This window comes from Schistocerca americana, chromosome 4, assembly GCF_021461395.2.
Source record: "Schistocerca americana isolate TAMUIC-IGC-003095 chromosome 4, iqSchAmer2.1, whole genome shotgun sequence".
Lineage (NCBI taxonomy): Eukaryota > Metazoa > Arthropoda > Insecta > Orthoptera > Acrididae > Schistocerca > Schistocerca americana.
This window is the reverse complement of record NC_060122.1, coordinates 587106834-587129052: the sequence shown is the minus strand read 5'-3', so window position 1 is coordinate 587129052 and position 22219 is coordinate 587106834. Positions and strand designations below refer to the sequence as shown.

At 39.0% G+C, this 22219-nt stretch overlaps 1 protein-coding gene across 2 annotated transcripts in view; it reads left to right on the top strand.

Moving 5' to 3' along the window:
• Positions 1–22219, top strand: part of LOC124612688 (INO80 complex subunit D) — a 158534-nt gene that overhangs the window by 93427 nt on the left and 42888 nt on the right. For both annotated transcript variants that reach the window (XM_047141023.1, XM_047141024.1), the window contains 2 exons: positions 2054–2291; positions 3269–3449. In XM_047141023.1, coding sequence (XP_046996979.1) covers positions 2054–2291; positions 3269–3449 — 419 coding nt within the window. The remainder of the gene's footprint in view (positions 1–2053; positions 2292–3268; positions 3450–22219) is intronic.

The window sequence follows — 22219 nt, the reverse complement described above, 5'->3', positions numbered from 1 at the left end:
TTACATCTTTATCAAAATGACTGTGATTATTATTAACATTTTATTAATTGGTTTAAATGTTATCTTATTTCTGATCCTTTGTCACTCCATTTTAGTCATCATATTTACTTTTTTATGACAGCTACCAACTAACAAAATGTACGTCTTGCAACGAAAAATAAATATTTGCATTATTGTACAGCCAATACAAATAGATTATTTTGTTTTCTGTTCATTGACTATTAGATCAGTATTTTTCAAATTTTAAATTTTACAATGGCTAGATCAAAGTAATTAGAACCACATGTACCTAGGTTCCAAATGAAAAATTGATAAAAATAAGTAATAAACAATATTGAATTAAGAAAATTGGTAAGATGGTTAAAATGATCCAGTAAAAAGTTAGAAATGAAAAATTTGAACTAAACTAATTATCTGAATAAAAATAATGATCAGTCATTTTGATAAAGATTAAAAAAATACAAAAAACACTTGGATTTGAACCAAACATCCGCATCCCAGCTTAATATCTTAACCTTTGGGCTACATTGCTATTTCGAACAAATTATGTTGTGTTTATGGTTCTGGTGAATACCGAGGATTTCTTTTTTGGAAATTACATGCAACACGGGCCCACTGGGGTGAATGGTGGCAGAGTGTGGTACCTGGGAGCCCAATCTACACAACCCCCATAGGTATTTTCAAAATGTTGATCCCACCCCCATGACCTCTCGTTGTCAGCTGTTGGCCATGGAGCTTCATCTTTTCTCACTTTGATCGTACATATGGACACACATTTGTCATAGCTTGAGATTATCAGTGTCATGATTTTACATCTATTATAGTCTCTGGTTATTTATTGTCTTTAAGTTTTCAAGTAGTCCACTGTTAGAGCATCAAAATCTATACATTTGATATTCCTGCAAGTTGTATGATCCGATTTATGTATTGTGTCATACAGAAAGAAATGGTGTTGACACCTGCGCGGTATCTCTTACGTTGTCAGTCTTGTTTATTATGATTACATCCATGAGACTGTAAAGAAGTTCCATGTAGAAAAAGGATTCTACTGGTAGAAGAGCCATGTTGTTGCAAGTAAATAATTTTCACAGGGTTATTCTACAAAATGTTTTTTTAAAAAGTTCTTATATCATGTATCCCATGACAATGATGTATTCATAGGGGGGGGCTGAATAGTTGTAATGTCAGCTGGAATGGTGTTGTGCTGATGTTTAATTACTTATAAAGTACTCCAATTAAGGACTTGAAGCTCCCTAGTCATCTCAGTGAACATGAATTCCTATTGTCATGTGCTACGAGGGTTCATAATTTTGAGCTTAAGGTGATTTACACGTAGTGTTGCTGGAGGAGGGAAAAAATCAGTGCGGTGTGGTCAGTATGGAATTTGTAAATTGGGGGAAATGGCTGAAAATGAGTTCCATTATGAAGGCAAGTTTTCTCTTTTGCAAAATTCTGTGTGAAAACTTTGTAGTTAAACTAGAGAACTGCATTCGCCAGGCAAACACAAGCGTTTTTAAAGAGTACTCCATGAGATCTTATGGTAGCAACAGGGTCAACTCCCTGTTTACAACTCTGTAGCTGATGAATTATATTGAAAGATCAGCTATTAGTTTGTGAGAATTTTTTCCTTTGTTACAAAGATTTGTGATCTTTTCATTATACAGTGTATGCCACATGTTTGCCCATCAGATGCACCCAATAAGCTGTATACTAAGTGAACGTATTTTTCCTTGCCCTACTTAAGGTGTTGGCAGAAGTATGAAGCTTCTCTTTCTGGACTGTAAACATAGCTTGATGTTAGTGACAGCATAGACTAGAATTTAGAAAAAAGGCTTTTTATCTGAGTAACTTTATATCTAAAGCTGTATGACAAGCATTTGAGTACCGTGCTGTTATCACATTGTCACATTAGTTTTTGTTTCAGCTTTGTTACTTTATTTAATATTTTGTTTATTACTACAGTGATAAGATAAAAAATGTACATTTTTGTCCATAATAACCGAAGCTGTTTCATAAATTTTTAGGTCAAAATTAACATTTCATAAATTTTTAGGTCAAAATTAACAATGCTCGTGAAGCGGAGATGCAGTTATCGGAAAGGAGAATCAGAAGCATGCAAGAGTTTGGCACTTCCTTGTACTCAACACTGCCTGCGACATATCATGTATAATGTTGATCAGTTGTTGTATGAGCATTGTACAGCCAAATTCTCAGACAATACACAGTGTTGTGTTCCTGTTTTTGACATATGCCATGAATTACCATTGTGTCCAGAACATGCAAGGAAACGGGTAAGCGCTTCAATGTGTTTCTCAAATCAGTGATTCACAAATGTATGCTAGCTCTCTCTCTCTCTCTCTCTCTCTCTCTCTCTCTCTCTCTCTCTCTCTCTCGCACACACACACACACACACACACACACACTCTTCGTCTCACCAATCTTATTCTTATTTCATTTTTTATTTATTTTTACAGTCCTTGTCCCTACCATCACTCATTCACCTTCAGTATTTTTCTCTTACATCTAAGACATTTATATCCTATTTATTTATTTAGAGTTAAGCTCTCATCTATTATTTTCTGGCATCTGCATCATAGTATGAGTAGTGTTTAATTTGAATCTAGAATCTTGTGTGTGTGTGTGTGTGTGTGTGTGTGTGTGTGTGTGTGTGTGTGTGTGTTTTGTTGTTGTTGTTGTTGTTGTTGTCTTCATGACAGTTTGTCCCATCTGTAGATGACCAGAGGCAAATGGAAGAATGGTTCTCGAAGACTGTGTCTCATTGTCTAAGTCTCATCTCTAATAACCTCAATGTCAGATGGACAAATAATTGTCATCTTTGATATGACATAACAAGAAGTATTATCCTCTTTTTAGTTTTGATGTGATCCCTCAGTTTTAGAGGTCACTAGAATTGTATATGAAATTTGCTTCTGAAATAGGCTCATAGAATAGGTATGAACAATAAAGTTGGTTGTGAAGCCCACTTTCTGTTTGTGTGGTGATTTATCATTCTGTACTGTGTAATATACCAAGACAAGAAGTGAACGGATGGTAAATGTTGAAATGCTGGGACTGTGTTTTTTGTCGTAATGCTGGGACTGTGTTTTTCGTCATTTTTTAACATGCGCTGTAGTGGGAACTGATTCAAATTTTTCAGCAATGTATCTGAATTATACATCATGGAGTGGTCCATGATAGCAGACCATCAGATATTTTGAAGATGTGCTTAGTATTAGTAAGTTGTCATTGATTATTTCTTTGCCTACAGGATAATTATGATCGGATGTGTGCAGAGACAAGACCAAAAAAGATCCGAAAAAAGGCAAAACCATCAGCCATGACTAGACCCAGTAAAAGAGGAAAGAAAAAGAGAAGACTGCACAGGCTGACAGACTCAACATCTGCAGAGGAGATATCACCTCAAGCCACTGTTGTGTCAGACACGCCAGGTGAGGTCATAGTAATTAATAATTTATATTAGTAAATGCCTGGGAGAAGCAGTACAGTAAGCCACTTCATCTTGGCCTTTTGTAACATACCAAAACTGACTATAGAGTCTATTTCGAAGCAGACAGGTATGGATGAAACGGGAGATGTGTATACCATTCCTTTTATGACTGACAGAATTGAAGACATGCATAATAACTTTTGTCAACCTTCTTGTCATGTCAGCTTCATTACAAATCTTCGGTCTGTACAATTCAGCATTCCTTACATGAATTTCATCATCTCGGCTTTATATTTAAGAGATAAATGGTCATTATGTACTCCATTATGTAATGGATGTATATACTGCACCATAACCATTAGTGTCAGTCTGCATACATTATTAAGTAAGAGCGTTTATTTATTTATTTACTTTTAAGTCATCACTCTACAACTGATTTGTTAGTTTCATGTTCCATGGATCATTAACACGATAAATCATAATAATGTAGAATGAGTCATTTTACATATACATCACAACTTAATTCTTAAGTATGGTTTCGTGCTAAATATGTATAAAATTTGTTACTTTTTTTTTTTTTTTTTTTTTTTTTTTTTTTTTTTTTTTTTTTTTTTTTTTTTTTTTAAAAGTTTGATCTGAATAGTAATTCCCACCCACCAACTTTTACACATTACGGTAAGAGAAATTCTTCTACAGATTAGAACAACTTGGGAAAGACAAACTTTTTTAGTTGGTTTCAAATTGTACTTAGCTGTCTGTCAGACATTTTATATCCCTAGGTGGTGTTGTTGTTGATGTGGTCTTTAGTCCAGAGACTGGTTTGATGCAGCTCTCCATGCTACTCTATCCTGTGCAAGCTTCTTCATCTCCTAGTGCCTACTGCAACCTACACCTTTCTGAATCTGCTTAGTGTACTCATCTCTTGGTCTCTCTCTGCAATTTTTACCCTCCACACTGCCCTCCAATGCTAAATTGATGATCCCTTAATGCCTCATAACATGTCCTACCAACCAATCCATTCTTCTAGTCAAGTTGTGCCACAAATTTCTCTTCTCCTCAATTCTATTCAATGTGTCCTCATTAGTTATGTGATACACCCATCTAATCTAAAGCATTCTTCTGTAGCACCGCGTTTCAAAAGCTTCTATTCTCTTCTTATCCAAACTATTTATTGTCCATGTTTCACTTCCATACATGGCTACACTCCCTTGGTAAGTTATCATACATTTTTGTTGCAGTATTGTGTACCCCTTTTTGTGGTAAGGACAACCTTAATGTGGAGTAATGAATGTCTTTTTCCTTATGGTATTGTAATTGTGTACTTAATTTTTCCTTTTGAACTGCAGTGGATTATTTGCAACAAAATTCATGAGGGAATAAATATACTATGAAGCAGTAGTCAGATTGCCCTTCTATTGAAACAGATGTCTACAAGATGGTGGTGGGCATGCACTACATATTATTCTTACACCACATTTTGGAACAATGAAGACTTTCTTTCTTAAGACCATTATTCCATATGGCATTAATAAATCAAAATACGCAAAATATGGCAACTTATTGAACTTCCCCAGATTTGTATTGATTCTAAGTGCAAATGTGGCTGGACTACGTTGTTTTATGAGTTCCAAAATGTGCTTTTCCCGGTTTAAATTCTCATCAGTATGAACACCTAAGAATTTTGAAGTTTACACCCTATTTATCATTTCCTCATTGTGTTCTACCCTTATCATTGGTGTAGTGCCCCCAGATGTGCGTAACTGAATGTGTTGTGCATTTTCCAAATTGGGGATGAAACCATCCACAGAAAACTAGTCAGTGATGCTTTTAAGAACATTGTTTACTATTTATTCTGTTTCTGTATGTATTATTTGATTGATTACAATAGTAGAGTTACCTGCTAAAACAACTAATTCCACTTGTTGTCTTTTACATGGGAGATCATTTACATATATGAGGAACAATAGTGGACCTATGATTGAGCCTTGGGGAAGCCCATATGTGATTCTCTCCTGTCAGAAAAATGTTCTCAGATTACATTGGTCGAATTATTAAGTAGGACTTTGTGCGTTATTTTGGTTAGGTATGGCATTATCCACTGGTTGGCTGTACAGTCAACCATAGAACTTTAATTTATCTCTGAGTATCTAGTGCTTCACATAGTCAAATGCCGTAGAGAGGTCCAAAAAATATTAGTCATCATTATTTTGTTATTTAATGCTTGTAAAATTTGGTGAGTGAACATGTAAATGACATTTTCTGTAGAACAACTCTTCTGAAATCCAAACTGTGATCTTCTGAGCACATTATTGTTGCTCAGGTGAGATATTATTGTAGAATACATAACCTTCTCAAAAATTTTGGAAAGTGATTTCAAAATGAAACAGGTCAGTAGTTATTCCTGTCTCTCCTATTACCTTTGTTATTTAGGGGTTTGACAATGGGATATTTCAGTCTCTGTGGAGAAGTGCCTTGTGTTAGTGAGGCATTACATATTTCAGAGAAGACAGAGATTATTATATAGGAACAAATCTATTGTATTCTGTTGGAAACACCATAAAAACCAAATGAGTTTTTATTTTTGAGAGAATGTATAATTTTCGTAATTTCGAAACAACAATTTGGTGATACATTCATTTTACAGAATCATACGAGAGTTACTTTTTTGACATATTATTCTGATATTTATCTTGAACTGTCCCTCCCTGTACTTTCTACTATAGTTAAGAAATTGTTATTAAATATATTTGCTACCGGTAACTCATATAGCCCTTCCATTCGGTTCAATAGTGATGTCATGTTGTTCTGTGGCTGGTTGTCCTGTCTCTCATTTCACTACAATATATATAGCCTTACTTCTGTTGTTGGAATTACTGATTTCTTTCTTAATGTGCATGTTCCTTAACTTTTTAAAATAACTATTCTTAGTACTTTTGAGTAGTTTTTGTGGTGTACAACTGCTGCAGGATCTCTACTTCTTCTTGCCAACAAATACATTCCCTCTTCCTTCACAAAATACTTTAGTCCCACTAGTGATCAATGTTTTCTCAAGGCTGTTTAATGTCCTTACTGATTAGCTTTTGTGGAAAGTTATTTTGAAATAGTGATACCAATTTATCATGGAATAGATTAAATTTTATGCAAGCATTTGGTCCATTCCAAATTTCATCCCAGACCATCTCTTGTAAACTGTTCTTAAAAACATTTGTCTTGGAATCATGAATTATTCTGATTTCCTCTTAGGAGTATCACACTGTAAGGTACTATGTTATTTATCCTAACCAATTGTGCATCATGATCAGAGAGAGCATTTTTTACTAGATAATAAGATTTTCTTGCTTTAAACTTCAGAGAAAACGTTATCAATCGGGGTCCTACTGTGTTGGAAAGTTAATTACTAAGATCAAATTGTTGGACCCAAATAAGGTTTCCAGATCATTTTTCCTTTCAGAATCCTTTAGAAAACGCACATTGTAGTCACCACAGACTGTTGACTGCTTGCTGCTATGTGACAGATAGCATAGTAAGCAATCCAGATTCCTCATAAACATGACATAAAGGTCTTCTGCCTATTACTCAGTCCTCTAATGTTTTGATGAAATAAGCTAACCTTACCTTCCTTTGCATCCTTAAGCATTGTGTGGGGCTCTGCTGTTATTTTGACTGCCTTCAAAACAGGAGGCCTGAATCCTGAGTGTAACCTAAAAAAAAAAAAAAAAAAAAAAAAAAAAATAAAAGGTACCTCTCAAATGCCAATAACCTCCTGTTCAGGTGTAGCCCGTGTGTAGCATATCCCCATCTCTCAATTGTAGCAAGGAGCACTGCACTCATATGAGTTTTCATTTCTTCTGATCGAGCTTAGCTTCATCCCTGCTAGTGCAGCTGGAGATAAAGGCTGTAAGAACATACTTGAGGAAGAATTAAATTTCTGGGATTCAGTTTCTGAATTATGTCTCAATAGTCTTCCTATAAATTGTTTATTGAATTTTGACTTACATATTGTTTATGATTCTGCCTGCAGGAGACTTCCTTTTATTTGTTAAGCCCAAAATCTTTGTGTTAGAGTATTACTGTTTGACTATCCATCTATATAGCAACTATTGTAATGTATCTTATAGTGTAGCAGTGGATAAGGATATGGTGAAAAATACTGGGAAGAAATAAGAAGATATTGTCCATTATTTTACACAGTCATTACAGTCACACTTAAAGGCAAATGTAATTAAGCCCATAGGTAAAAATTAAGGCTAAGGTATTTGTTACTTGATGGACAACTCCTTGATCTGTGCATCATTTGTTGTGTGGTTAAAAGTTCTCATTATTAGCCAAAAGACAGCATTTGAGTTATTAACCACCAACATTCTGTCTGTGCAGTTTGTTTTGATTCCACAGGATGTATATGACCTGGGATTTTTTCATCCGGGAGAAAGCTGGGAAAAACCTGGGAATTTTTAGAATTCCAGGAATTTTTCATGGTTTTAGTTTTCAGTTAAATTTTTATTATTTTGACTGGTAAGAACCGATACTCTAACAATGGATATTACTGTATCCCTCTACTGCAGAATAATACTGCAGCAATAAAACATGAATGAGAGAAAAAACAGAAATAAAACTTAAGTTGGAAAGGAAATGTGCCGTATACAGCAACAGAACACAGTACTCATATGAGCATCTGCCAACAGCAAAATGAGTCGAAGGCTTTAGGAAGACTATGCAATGCTTCATAACCACAAATTTTCTCTGATGAGCGCAATGTCACAACTGTTTACCTTAGATTCTTTTGAGCAGTTGCGAGCGGGCGCTTGTGAGTGCGCTGTTGAGTCATGTATGAGTAGTACCTTCTCCCACTTCCGGGTACAGAAGTGTGGCTGTTAGCTGTACAAGCAATGGCAGCAAACAGCCAGATGCTACCCAGAAAAATTTTACTGGCACACCCAAGCTGCCAGATTCACGTATGCACAGCAGGCCTGGATCTAGGGGGTGGAAGGGGGGGGTGGTATTTGAGATTGGTACTTCGTGAACTATATTCTGTAGTGTTATAAAAATGACCATTTGTGCCAAAACAGTCTTGTTTATTTTATGGATGTTACAATGGCTGCAATATTAAAAAGGTCTATTTCATTTTATCTAGTAGACAGTGAGAAAATATACACAATCAGATTGAGAAACCACTCCAGTCTTGGGTACTATTTGTATTAACAGTTTTTCTGTATTAGATAACGACGTTTTGATTTTTCATGTAGCAAAACATTTGATGAACTTTGATGAGGAAATAGATTATTTCACAGAAAGGAAAGCACACCATGTAAAGCTGTAGCAAGATGAGAGAGAAGAAATTGCTAGGACTTAAGGATTGAAGAAATGTATACTGTCTTGCTTGTTTCTTGTCTTTACTTGTTTTATATATCCTGTATTTAATTTTATGTCACACAAAACAGCAAGTTAGAAGCTAATAGGCAATAAAGAGTGCAAATTTTCTGAAGAGTTCTCCCGGTTACAAATAATCCCATCCAGTGTTAATTGCGAGTGTTTTTTTTTAAAGAGGGGTATGATTTCAAACCTGTCCTAAATATAGTTTGATGGCATCCATTACATAATATACATGTTTGAATTCCACAGAACAAAGCACAGTGACGTGCAATAGAATAATACCATGTGAAGAGGCATGGTGCTGCACTTTGACACACCTAAGACCAAATAACATGTCTTACGTTTCCTCGAACATATATGTTTTATGTATTAGTCTCTTCAGAAAGATGTGTGCTACAAAATCAACATATTTTTGAAAAGTCCTATCTCAAACACTCGTGGGTGGGGTTTGCGGGGTGGGGGGGCACCACTATCTAGTATTGCCACACTTCAGAAATATTGTAAATTTGAGGCTGATGCGCAGAGCAATCAGAGTTGCAGTGGGGAGGTCGGTAGTCTCCACCTGACCCGTGTTTACGATTAGTGATATTGCTGTTTCCTCTTTGTTTACTGCTCTCATGTCAAATAAAAATGGAACAGATTTCTTTGGCAGGGAACTATTAAGTGAATTAAAATACATTCACATAATTATGGAAGGCTAAAATGTATTATTAGCATTAATCACCTTGCAGAACAGTGAAGTTTTTTTTTGTAGTTTTTTTACAGAAATTTGTCTTTTATTAATCTTGTCCACTGAAGCAGTCAATTTATTTGAAACAAAGTGTTTAATTCCACACTATTGGCTAATTTCAACTGTTCGCTACATTTCAAGTGCAAATTTTCATCTTCTAGCACATATGGTGTTATGACATTGTAAAGAACCAAACACGAGATAATACAGTACTGCTACTCCAAGAAAATTTACATCCTAGCAACCACACAGAAAAGCTTAATATCAGGTTGAGGCCTACTTCGTTGGGAACCTGGACATACAAATGTGCACTTTAAGCTGGATTATGCATTTTAGTTTGCGTCACAAAATTCCGATGCTCTTGGAGTATCCTCTGGTGTCTTGTTTCTTTTATGACTTAATGTAAGATCTTTTAATGTTTTACATGTGTGAAAATACGGGCTTCCTACATCATCGTAGCTACACAAGGGACACCTGTTACATGGCGCACTCTGGCAACTGCTGCAACAAACCTGTTTCTTACAGGTTGCGGGAATATATTGCGAATGGTGGTTTGAAAAGCTTTACTTTCAAAATAAATTTCCTTTTATGCAAGATGAACTATGTGTGAGAATGTACGATGAATTTCTTAAATCACAGAGCATTTGACTCATTTAAAAATCAACTCTTTGATGACGAGCCAGTTAGAAGAATTTTGAGCCCAGAAGATCAGACATTTATGTCGTTACTAACAATTTTACTGTCACAGTTGTGTGATGTATCTTAAAGTATAACATGTGCAAAAAAGATCAACATTATATGTGAAAGCGTACCTTCTCGTGCAGCTTATTAATCTTAGAGACCAATATTATATGCGAAAGCTTTGCTTTTCTTGTAATAACACTATGTATATTAATTTAAACGATTAACTTTTGCTGTTTGTGTGTTCGCGTTACTTAACAGTGATGTCGCTATTTGCTGACTACATCACATGTCCTATACTCTGAATATTCGCTGTCATTGGATGGTGAGATCATGCGACACGAGCTATGACTGGCTTACAAAGGCGCATCACAGTCTTGATTTCGATGCTTCAGAAAATAACATTCGGTGTTTAGTGTAATTCGAATTTAAGTAATATGAAAATCTGCAGCGTACATGTTACTGCACATCAAGGATCTTTCTAAAATGTGTTTTTCCCCCTGAGTTTCGTTTCCTAAAGTGCCGGGAAATTCTACTTTCCTTCTTCTTTCTCAGGGCCTTTGTCCCGCTTCAACACGGAGTTGCCCGGTTAATATTGATTTGGCAATGTTAGTTGCAGAGGGTGGCTGGATGCCATTCCTGCCGCCACCCTGAATCCCCCCCCCCCCCCTCCCGGCAAAGGAATTAGTGTACCCCAACTGTCTGCGTCTAGTGTAAGCCATGTAATAGTGTGAATGTGTTCAAATGTCTGTCAGTCATGGAACTGAGGTGGAATGTAGGGACCAGCCCGATATTCACATAGTGGGATCTGACAGTTTATTAATCTTTGAGACAAATATTATATGCGAAAGCTTTGCTTTTCTTGTAGCAACACTATGTATATTAACTTAAACCATTAACTTTTCCTGTTGGTGGAATTAGAATTTATACTTTCATAATACGAAAATATGCAGCGTACATGTTGCTGCACACCAAAGATCTTTCCAAAACGTGTTTTTCCCACTTAGTTTCGTTTTCTAAAGTGCCAGGAAATTCTACACTGGTGTATAAAACCATAGCCATTCAAAGGATTGGTAAGTTTTAGAGTTCCGACAGAAAGTGTACTGTCACTTAACACGGAAAAAGTGTGTTTTCACCTGTTAGAAAATGTATTTTTAACCTGGAGATCCAGGAAAAACCCAGGAATTTTTTACCTTGTCCGTGTATACACACTGTTATATGTCAGGATTCATGATGATGTGCCCATCATTTCGTTAATAGTCACAGTTATTGTGGTATGGATATGGAAGTAAGACACTGCGTGAAATTTGAAAAAAATTGCAATGACAAATAGGGGTCACCATGGTTTTGCATTTGGTGCATATTATATAACACATTGCTGCACATGAAATCTAACTTACATATTGAATTTTGTCTAGACTTGTGTGGGGTCTCTACCTGTCATCAACCTCGAGAAAATTCATCTGATATGGCATACTCATTTGTGGTCGTGCCGTGCCAGCGGTAAAATCGGAGTGAAATACCCACAACATTACTCATAATTCATGAATTATTTGATATATTGAAAACAGATTTTGGCAAATGATAGCATGCAAAGAGGAGAATACTTTGCCATACATTTATTATGCAAAACCTCACTATCTACTGTGTTATTACACTGACTACAGCCTTTTTTTAACTCTCTTGTCAGGCGCAATTCTGGGACTCCCTGGTTCGGGCACAATGAGCCTGACAGGCACTGATTTTGAAATCACCAGTTATCTCATATTTTCAATTTTAGTGCGCCCATAAACAGTGGCTTTCATGGGAATGTATAGACAGAATGTATGGAAATGGATGCTGAAAGAGTCCTTTTATTAAACACAAGAGCAACAAAATATAGGACAGAAATTTCAAAATTATCACTGAACAGTTACAGTTTTCAGTACATAAATTTTATTCAACAGTAAATTTTTACAAATAACTTTAATTTTAAGTCACAATTTTGGTGCTGGTGTTTCTCAAACTGACTCAGGATTACCAGAAGAAACACATTGATGCACAGAGAAGCAAAGTTGGCAAACCATATTTGCATGGGATAAGCAGATCGCGTGGTGACAACTTTTACATTCATAATTTGACAGTCTTCTGCACCACATTTCAGTAGTGTATCTATGTCTTTTGGGATGTAAGAGAGGTGGTGATTTCTCTCTGTCTTCTGTGAGGATAAATCTTTCAAGTTAGCTTTGCAAGCTGGAGGGGATTCCAGTCTTCTTCATACTTCTTCTGCATAACTCTCAGAGAACAAGTTGATATGGCAGTGATTTTAGGTAAATTCTTCTAAGCAGTTTATCCAGTTGATTTCCAAATAACCTGGGAGTTGATACCACCCACATTCGACATTGTGAAAAAAGAGCATTGACCCTTGCTTTGTTTTTTGGCTCCCACTGTAAGTAGCCCACATTTTATCTGCAGTATAAACACCACCTTCTGGTGAAGTGTAGGCAGTGACTATCTCTGGTTTATTCTTCCTTCCAGATTGGGGATCAATGACATTCTTATTATTAAGTGAAGATACAAAAATCCAGTTTTAGTTCTGGTGCGGTATGTAGGAAACCAAAACTTTCCAGTCACTAACGCCAAACATACTGTTTTATTGTTTCTTCCCTTTTACATCAACAAAATCTGATGGAAGTTGCCTTTTATTTTTTCTGGCAGTTCCAACATGTGAATTCTTTTTTGTCTTCAGATAGTCGGTGAGGTCAGAATCAGAAAACCAGCTATCAGCAGTGATATTGCGACCAGATCCAAATACAGGCTTAGCCATTCTCTTGATAACTTCACTTGGTTTGCTGCTGAGACATCAAGGACCTGTGGGCTGTAGTCCAAGATAGATCTCCATGTTGACTGTTCATACCATTTTAGCATCAACAAGAGCAAACTGTTTTGTTCCATATTTATTTAGTTTTGAGGGTATGTACTGTCAAAAAACACATCTACCACGAAAACCTGGAAGCATTTTGTTTATTGTGACATTGTCTTGGCACAATAGCTCTTTTGACAAAATTCCTCAAACTTTTCGAAAACTTCACAGATAGGAGCTAGCCAGTCAAATTCTTTCCGTTGGGCTCCCATAGGTCATTCATCAAAATGAAGGTAATGTATTAGACTCTTAAACCATTTGAGATTCGTCACAAGACCAAATTTTTCAACATTGTCTCCTTCAGTCCCCCATAGTTCCACCAGACTTTGACAATTTCCTGTGTATGCACATGCTAGTTACAACAAGCCAATAAAAATCTCTTTTTTCATTTACATCTTTGGAACTTAGGTCTCTCTCTCTCTCTCTCTCTCTCTCTCTGTGTGTGTGTGTGTGTGTGTGTGTGTGTGTGTGTGTGTGTGTGTGTGTCCCTGGAGAAACTGTTCTTGCCACTGACATCGTATTGGTTTGTGTGTTTGATGATTGTTTCGAGGATGTCAGTAGTGGATAAAGTACTCCAATATTCAACTGCATTTTTAGCATTTCGTATGACTCCAGAAAAGTGAGTAATGGTCTTGTGAGGTCCCATGTGATGCCTTTTCCCAGATGACTTTTTGGCTCACATGGTCTTCATATCTCTTCCCAAATAAAAGTTTTTTTTTTTTTTTTGTTTTGTTGTCTTCTCCTTCTTTATGTTCAGCAGTATCCTCACCACCTAATTCCGTTACAGAACTGCCTTCAGGTTCTCCCACCTCGTCTTGTGAATTGATGTCACTCTTCTCACCAAGATCCTCAGATAACATGCAGTCTTCCTTCTCATTGCACATCAGCAAATCCTGTATTTGTTCGAGATGACAAAGGTTAGACAAACCGTAATAATTCCGAGCTGTATCTGTGGAGAATCTGTAGTGTAAAAGAGAGTACATCAGGATAATTACATATTCAGTTGCAACGTACCTGAAAGGCCAGCTCAGTATACTATATATTTTCACAAAATATTCCCAAAATTCGCAGTACTCGTCCATCAAGTGAGCAAAACTCTGATGAAAAAGAACCAAAAATACACAGCTCCGTAATTAAGATGCAATCAGACGCAATGAGCTCAAGAAGCCACCACTTACGTCATATCTGTTCCCCATGAAACTGCACAAAAACTAATGGAGGAGGTTGTAAGAAACACCAGATGATAGGAAGGTTCTAATGACAGGGAAATCTTTTGCAGCCAGATTGGGCAGAAGGGAACAAAAATATGTCAGCTGTGTCTGTCAGGCCAATTGCACCCGATGGAGCATTAATGAAAGAATTTAATTTTTTATGGCCATTAATAACTGCTGAAACGAGACATGCTGTGGGTTTGGGAACAACATAATTGAAGACATTATGCATTTATTTTGTACTGAGGATGTGCTTTTTCATAAGCTACTGACCTTACTTTTCCTAGTTCTTCAGTTAATAAATCACTGTTTCAGAATTCTCTCACAGTTATGTCTGCACAACATACTAGTGAGGGACCATTTCGTAAACTCCACTGTGTTTTACAAAACAAGAAAATTTTAACACGGCAGCAAGAGAAATGTATTGGTTTTACTCAAAATTCGCCACTCATGTCACTTCTCTGAAAGTTACAAATAGTTAACAAGCCAAGCAAAAATAAGTCACTGCATTTTCAGTGGAGTTCTTTTTAGATACTAACCAAAGCAGAGGTGACAGATCTGTTTGAATGGTCACCATGCAAGTGGGGGCGCAGAGGTGCTCCATTTAATATTTACAACTGCAATTCCCCTCCAGTGCTTGGAATTTATCATACAGCACCTGCCTGTAACCGCCACCACTATCACTCTCCCCACGCATGCCCTGGCGAATGCGCATCTTCCGGCCGTGGTATTTTGCCCAGACTCTAATTTTCAGCAGGTGCATCCAGGCGTGGTGGTGGGCTCAGTGTTTTAACTGGTGGCAAAGTTCTGCTGGGGACCCAGTACTGCGGGGTATATTGCTGTTACTCATGCCCAGGGATATGGGCAAACACCACATTGGCAAGGAAGGCAGAGAAAATGGACTGAGTATGGTGTATGGTGGACGTAGTATACATGGCACCTCATTCCTGGAGGAGCCCAAGAGCGGGATAAACAGTCTGAGCACAGAAAGGCAAGTAGTCAAGTGAAGGAAAACCACTGTTACAAATCACCTGGCCTTCCATATAGGGGGTTTAGGAAATGGACCTGCGCTACACAGTAGTAAAAGAAACCACATGCAAAATTTCAGCCTCAAAATGGAATGGATCGAAACAAAAATGACAACAGGCATGAAAAAGGACAATGAGAATTGCAACGTGGAACATATAAAAACGGTCTGATAGAAACCAAAGGGAAAGGGAATGGCGCAGAAGAGAGAAGTGATTACATACACATTTATAATGGCGTACCAAAAGGACAATGAGCCCAAGGTAAAATTACCATTGTCATAAAGAAACAACTAAAAAGAAACTTATTCATCTGGGAATGTATCAGCAACAGAATTCTGCAAGTACAGATGAAGCTAAAGAACCTTTTCATGGCAATTATTATTGCATACTCTCCAAGTGACTATGCTAATTCCACACCCAACTGACAAGATCCCTTGAAAATAATAGGGAATCACAAAGAAATAGTTTTATTAGGAGACTTAACTGCAAGAACAGGGTGGAAAGCCAACAACAGTGTAGTGGAACAACATGGTGAAAATGCCATAAATAATAATTATGAAAGGTTGATAGAATTCTGGTTGCAAAATAACTTCAGTATTCCAAATTACCGCATGAGATTTGGTGCATAAGAGATCTGCAGCTGAGATGCGTGATAATTAATTTAGCGAGATCCAATTCAGTTGTACTAATATTTATTCAAACCATGACTGGTTTCTGGATTTTAAAATACAATCTTCAGGTTATAAAATTATTGTATTAGGCAACCAATAACATGCGGTCAGGCCAGCCAGTGCAAGAGCTCCAATTGTTGCTTCTTGGCAGAAACTGTCAGTCCCCGGGCAGTTACATGGTAGGAATGCCAACCGTTACTGTCATGTTTATGTCATTTCGTTGTTTCTCTGTGGTGTATGGGCACTCAACAGCAAGGTTGGCGGTGACCTCACATATATTAGAAGAAATGAATGTTAGTAAAAGAGCCAAAAATGTTGTCACATTTGCTCACTTGTGTGGAGCCACACAATCGCTCTGTATCACACACTGTAAAACAGAGGCACAGGGGTAAGTGACCAGCTGACCACTTACAAAAAAATATGTGTGCGCCAGTAGCCCTGTTAACACATCAAGAACATCTCCTCTAAATTTTTGGAAACAAGTTGGACAGATCACAAAACATTAAAACTCTAACCACATTCATTTCAACTTCACTTAAAATAGAGGGCAGATCTGTCAGCAAAGATGCCACTGCCCTCTGGACTGAAAATAGAACAGAGTCTAGTAAAATGTGGCGCACAGTGATCTGTATGCCACAAGCGCCAGACACTGGAGGCTTTTCTCATTGGAGCAAGTAGCCATGTGTCGTAGGACTGTGGCCTATGTGAAGATGAGTAAGGGGGACATCATCCCACCTTCATGTCTGAAAGGAAGTATGCCACGGCCGCATAGTGTACTTCACTAGACACAGCTTATTATCAGTCACTTCCAGCCACTCGTCTTCCTTCGACACGTGGCTCTGTACCTCAGCAGGAAGGTGACAGCATGCGGGGTGATGGCACACCGAAGTAACTGATGGTTACAACATACCTATTTGGGTGCTACATTAGCTCTTTCATTCTGTATAATACTCGTGTAGCCTGGCACCCAGCTGAAAGACACTTCCTTCCTCAGCCATTGTAGTTGGAGGAGGATGCTCTGGATATTCTGGACTGCTTAATCTACTGTGTACAAGCTTTGTAGAGAGTGATGGACACTCAGAGAATCGGAACAGACAAGAATTTAACACTCAAAGCATGCCTCGTGCTCCAGTGCCCGCAAGATCACATATAGTTCTGCATAAATGGCATTAAAGACTCGTGGAAATCTGACCTTGAGAACACAATCAGGAAAACAACACATCAACCCATGGAGTCCCCCTATTTCGACCTACCTGTAAAGATAGGTGTGGAGTTGTGATGCTCAGTTAAAATGACAGAAAATGAAGTATTAAAGACATATGCTGGAGTACAATCTCTCCTGTATTGCACTAAATCTAAAATTACACTGGATCTCTGCATTAACCGTGATGGCAAGTGGTTAAAAGCATGAATTTGGGGTCGTACAAGCTCTGCACCAATTGACTCCAGCACACACTGCATGTGGATACCAAATGGCATTGTTGCTCATGGACGATTGGAGAAAAGCATTTAAAGAGGTAGACAAGCAACAGTATGGTAAGCAGATGAATTCAGAGCTGCGAGGAACTTACATGCTGATGCACCATGAGGAGCTGCCACCATATGGTGAGTAGCAGTCCCCCAGCCTCAGCGCAAAAACTGGGTGTGGGGCTGGTTCTGCCTTTCAGGTCTCTCAGGTGTGGTAACCACAACAATTTAGAGTTAAAAATGATGCTGCATTGGTCTTTTAAAATGGAGAATGGTAACCCTCATAAGCAAGTCAAATAAATTAAAAATATGATGAGAATGAATAAAATGAACGTACACACACATTGATCTGCAGGAAACAAAACCTGTCTCTGAAGCCCGTGCCTCTAACCTCCACACTGTAAGCTGCAACTGACAAGTCGCTGTTGCAACACTGGAGGAGGATCAGAAAACATAAAAATTGTCCACAGAAAAGGATCATTGTTGGGACTCTGTTCTGTACACATGTTACTGTTTATGGCTATGGCAACATTTAGGGTAACATTTAAAACACTGCCCAGAGAGACACCATTCTCTTGCTCAAAACTATCTGAAGCCCTGTCACCAATGCAGCACCTAAAAAATTGCTTACAAAAGAAAGGCTGTATGAGGTGGCCAACAGAGCCCCGTCGAAGTTGCTCTAGATTATAACGTCTCCAAGTAGTGTTGTATGCCTTTCTGATCTCAAAGAAAATACCGAGACAGTGATGTTTACATAGGAAAGCCTGTTGAATAGCAGCCTTTAGCAGCGACAGGTTGTCAACAGTATACCAAAATCTTAAGAACCCACACTGATAATGGCTAAAGAGTTGCCAGGTCTCTTACAACCAGACCAGATGATGGTTAACCTTTCGCTTTAGGACCTTTCCTACACAGCTTATTAAGGCGATGTTCCAGTAACTACTGGGACATGTGTAGTCCTTCCCTGGTTTTAGGAGGGGAATCAGAATGGCCTGTCACCACGAGTTGGGTAAGTGATCTGTCTGCCAGGAGGATTTCCTTTGATGTTGCTGACAAATGTTGAAGCATGCAGTACCGGATTTGGTCATGACCATGTGCAGTATAATGAGTCTCAGACAGTGCCAGTCCCAAGTCCCACATGGAGAAAGGGCAGCTGTAAGAATCAGAATTGTGGGATCTGATGTCCAGTTTGCCCCTCTCTGCAATCACACAGTAGCGGCTAAACGCCAGATCCAGGTTGGCATTGGCAATAGTCCCTGCAAAATGCTGTGCCATGGTCTGAGCGATGTCTCCAGGCACTGTCTGGAGACACCCCTGTTTACTAGAAATCCTCCTGATGGTGTCCCATAATTTTGTAGAACAAGCAGAACTGTTTCATAGAATCCAGGAACACTTGTCATGCCTTTTCTTGCTCACCTTGGCTCTTGCAACTCGAAAAGCTATGAGGTTGCCTGCCGTTGGGCGGCATTTAAACCGTCGAAGTGCCGCACACCTGTCCCAGATTGCTGAATGGTAGTCATCAGTCCTCCAAGATACAGGTTGCCTCTTAAGATGACATGAGGATTTAGGGAAGGCTAAGTCAGCGGCATATGAATTACTTGTGTGATATGGTCCACCCATCCCTGGATGCTGTCGTGGTGTTCAAACACAGACAGCTGGCTGAACCGTGACCAGTTAGCCCCACTGATCATCCAGTTCAGTGGCTTCTGTTCCAGCAGTCCCCCATCCAGTAGCGGTCACTGGAATGAAGGTCATCAGTTGCTTCCCACTGTGCTGAGTCTGCAAGGGCTGGAGAACAGAAAGAGAGGTAGATTTCTGAGGACAATCCAGTAGCAGTCAAGAAATGAGTGGGACTGCCTGTGTTGAGGATGCATGGCTCCTGAGACTTCATGAGGTTCTCAGACTTGACCCCTGGGGCAAGTAGTCCGAACCCCATAATACATTATGGGCATTGAAATCACCCGGTAGGTAAAATGGGTAGGGGAATTTTGCAATGAGACCTGTGAGAGCCTCAGAGTCTTATCGCATCCTGTGGAGGTAAATACAGGGAGCAGATAGCGATCTTCTGACCCGGATGAACAGCAATGGCTACTGCTTGTAGGTCAGTAACCAAGGAGAAAGCAGAGGAGTTGTGTGTGTTATTAACAAACACAGCAACTCATCCCTTGGCTCTTTCCCCAGTCACATCATTTTCTCGGTGGTGGGTATAGAGCCGTAGCACAGGGACATCAGTGGCTTTGGAATGTTTCCTGTAGACATAAGCACAGAAAGTATGCCTATGCCAGGAGTTTCGGTTCCTCCATGTGAGATCTGAACCCATTTATGTTTCACTGTAGTATGGGAGCCTTTTATCAGGGGATTGCACTTTTAACTTGTCTTTCCACCAAGGTGGGGAACACGCAACAGGTGGAGGTTCAGCCTTGGGGCAAGATGGTTGCAGTGAACAGACTTCACAGCCCATTGGCTATGAAGCGGAAGCAGTATAACTGTCAAGTCAAATGACAAGGTCTGACAGTCTGCTGCCTGTTTTCACCTGGGTTGCTGTTTTGGTCCGAGAGGGCTTTGTAGGAGCTACTGCAGCAGTAGTGGAGCCAGCACTTGATTTTTTACCACTTCTGCCTTTGATGGGAGTTTCACAAGGGTGATGACTGTGGCTTTGTCCAATGTTCTTGGGAGGGCTATGGGATCTACAACAATTGCAGCTTGACAGATGCAGTGACAAACACGGTACTAGTGCTAACATTAGCAAGCTTTGTTTGTGTAGAAGTGTTTAGTGTGAAATAGGCTTCTTAAGGGCCGAAGCAAAAGATGTAGTGAATGTGGGAGGCTGCATGACCTGACAGATCTTCTTGGCTTCAACATACGGGATTCATTTTGATGTTTTAATTTCCTGTATCTTCCTTTCTTCAAGGAAGACAGCATAGCCCGTACTCCAGACTGGGTGATCCCCAGAGCAATTCACTTACTTTGAAGGAGAGGAGCAGCCAGCTCTCTCATGGGCAGCCTCACCACATCTGCTGCAAATGGCTTCACCCTCACATCCTAAGGTGGTGTGCCCAGAGCACTGGCATTTCAAACAGCACATTGGATTGGGGATATAGGGCCACACACTTAGACAAAGGAAACCTGTCTTGATATGCTGTGGGAGTTTTGTGCTATTGCAGGTAAGGATGGAAGAGTCAGATTTTACAAGATCCGCATCCACCCTTTTCAGTAAAAGGTCTCTTCTTGAGCTCTCACTTTCGGTTCCTCCCTGTATGTCAATTCAAGGTGTTGTGGATCTCCGTTTCTGTGCCATATTTCTCAAGCCAACTTTCTGGAGGTTTGTCGCTTGTTGCGAACTAGCAGTTTAAACCTACAGTGTTCATTTTGCAATCACCTGACTGATTTCAACACACCTGTGACTCCCTCTAAACCATTTTGAATATAAAAATATGAAAACCTTCTCAAAGCGGCCCTCCTTACATTTCACAATCACAAACACATTCTGCCCAGCTCTCTGTTACTATTGAATGAAGAAATCTCTGTAAATCCTGAGTCTGGAGGACTGGCTACATGAGCCCTCTTGTTAGTCGGGTCTCAATACTAACCAGCAGCCCCTACACTTTGCTGGGAGGAAGAAGAGGGAACTTCAAGGGTTCCATCTTGGTCCCATGAACAACTAGGGAAATAAGAGTCCACCTAGACAGAGCCCTGCATGCCTAGGTAAGCCTCATACACTACACAGTTGAGGTGCAAAAGATCCCACAGAGATTGCCTGCTAACGGTTGTTCCACCTAAACAGCCATGCATCTTGTCAGTGCATAGCAGACCTTGACATTGACCCACAGCTTATAGTGACTAGGACCAGCAGTGCATATTAGACTCAAGCTCAGGATCCCCTGGGTGCCAAGCCTGTCCCGGCAAATGAATGCTGAGCCCCTGAGGGCTGTTTGTGTCATTTAAGAAGGGAAGCAGGAGAGATTGTACAAACTATTGTGGTATTAATGCCACCCATGGCAAAATCTACACTTGTATACTAAAAAAAGAGGATAGAAGAAGAAATAACTGAATCTGAAGAATAAACTGGATTCATATCTGGTCTCTCGAATGCCGATACAGTAATTATCCTCAAAAATGTAGTTCAGAAAAGAGCAGGTAGGAGGTGTCTTTGGAGACCTTCAAGAAGCTTAAGACACATTTCCACAAATTGTGGGCAAGTCTGATTGATAATGTGTGTCACCAAGCTATGTGGAAGCTGTCAAATTGTTCTACAAAGGCTGTATGGCACTGTTAAAAATCAGAAATCGTCCATCTCAAGAGTTTGATGTGAGGTGATAAAGAACCAGCTGCTTGAGGAGGCTTTGAAACTGTGGGAAAGAAAATGTGGAGGAATAGGTATCCCCATAGATGATGAGATTTTTGCTGATGCCGCTGTGGATGAGGAACATGCTACTTATGTGCTTCACACATTAAAAGAAGAATATAAAAAATGGAGAATTACTGTAAGCATATCTGAAGGAGGGAGAAAATATTGTTAATTACATGCAAGTGGGTGCTGATATTGTTACTTTAAATACTTGAGAGTGACATAGTTGTCAAATGTTATAACTGTAGCTAATATAAACAACAAAATTGCCCAGGACACAGGGGCCATAAAACAGTTAAACGTGCCCTTTGGAACAATAACACAAGCACACAGAACAAAACAAGTCTTAAAATTACAGACTTT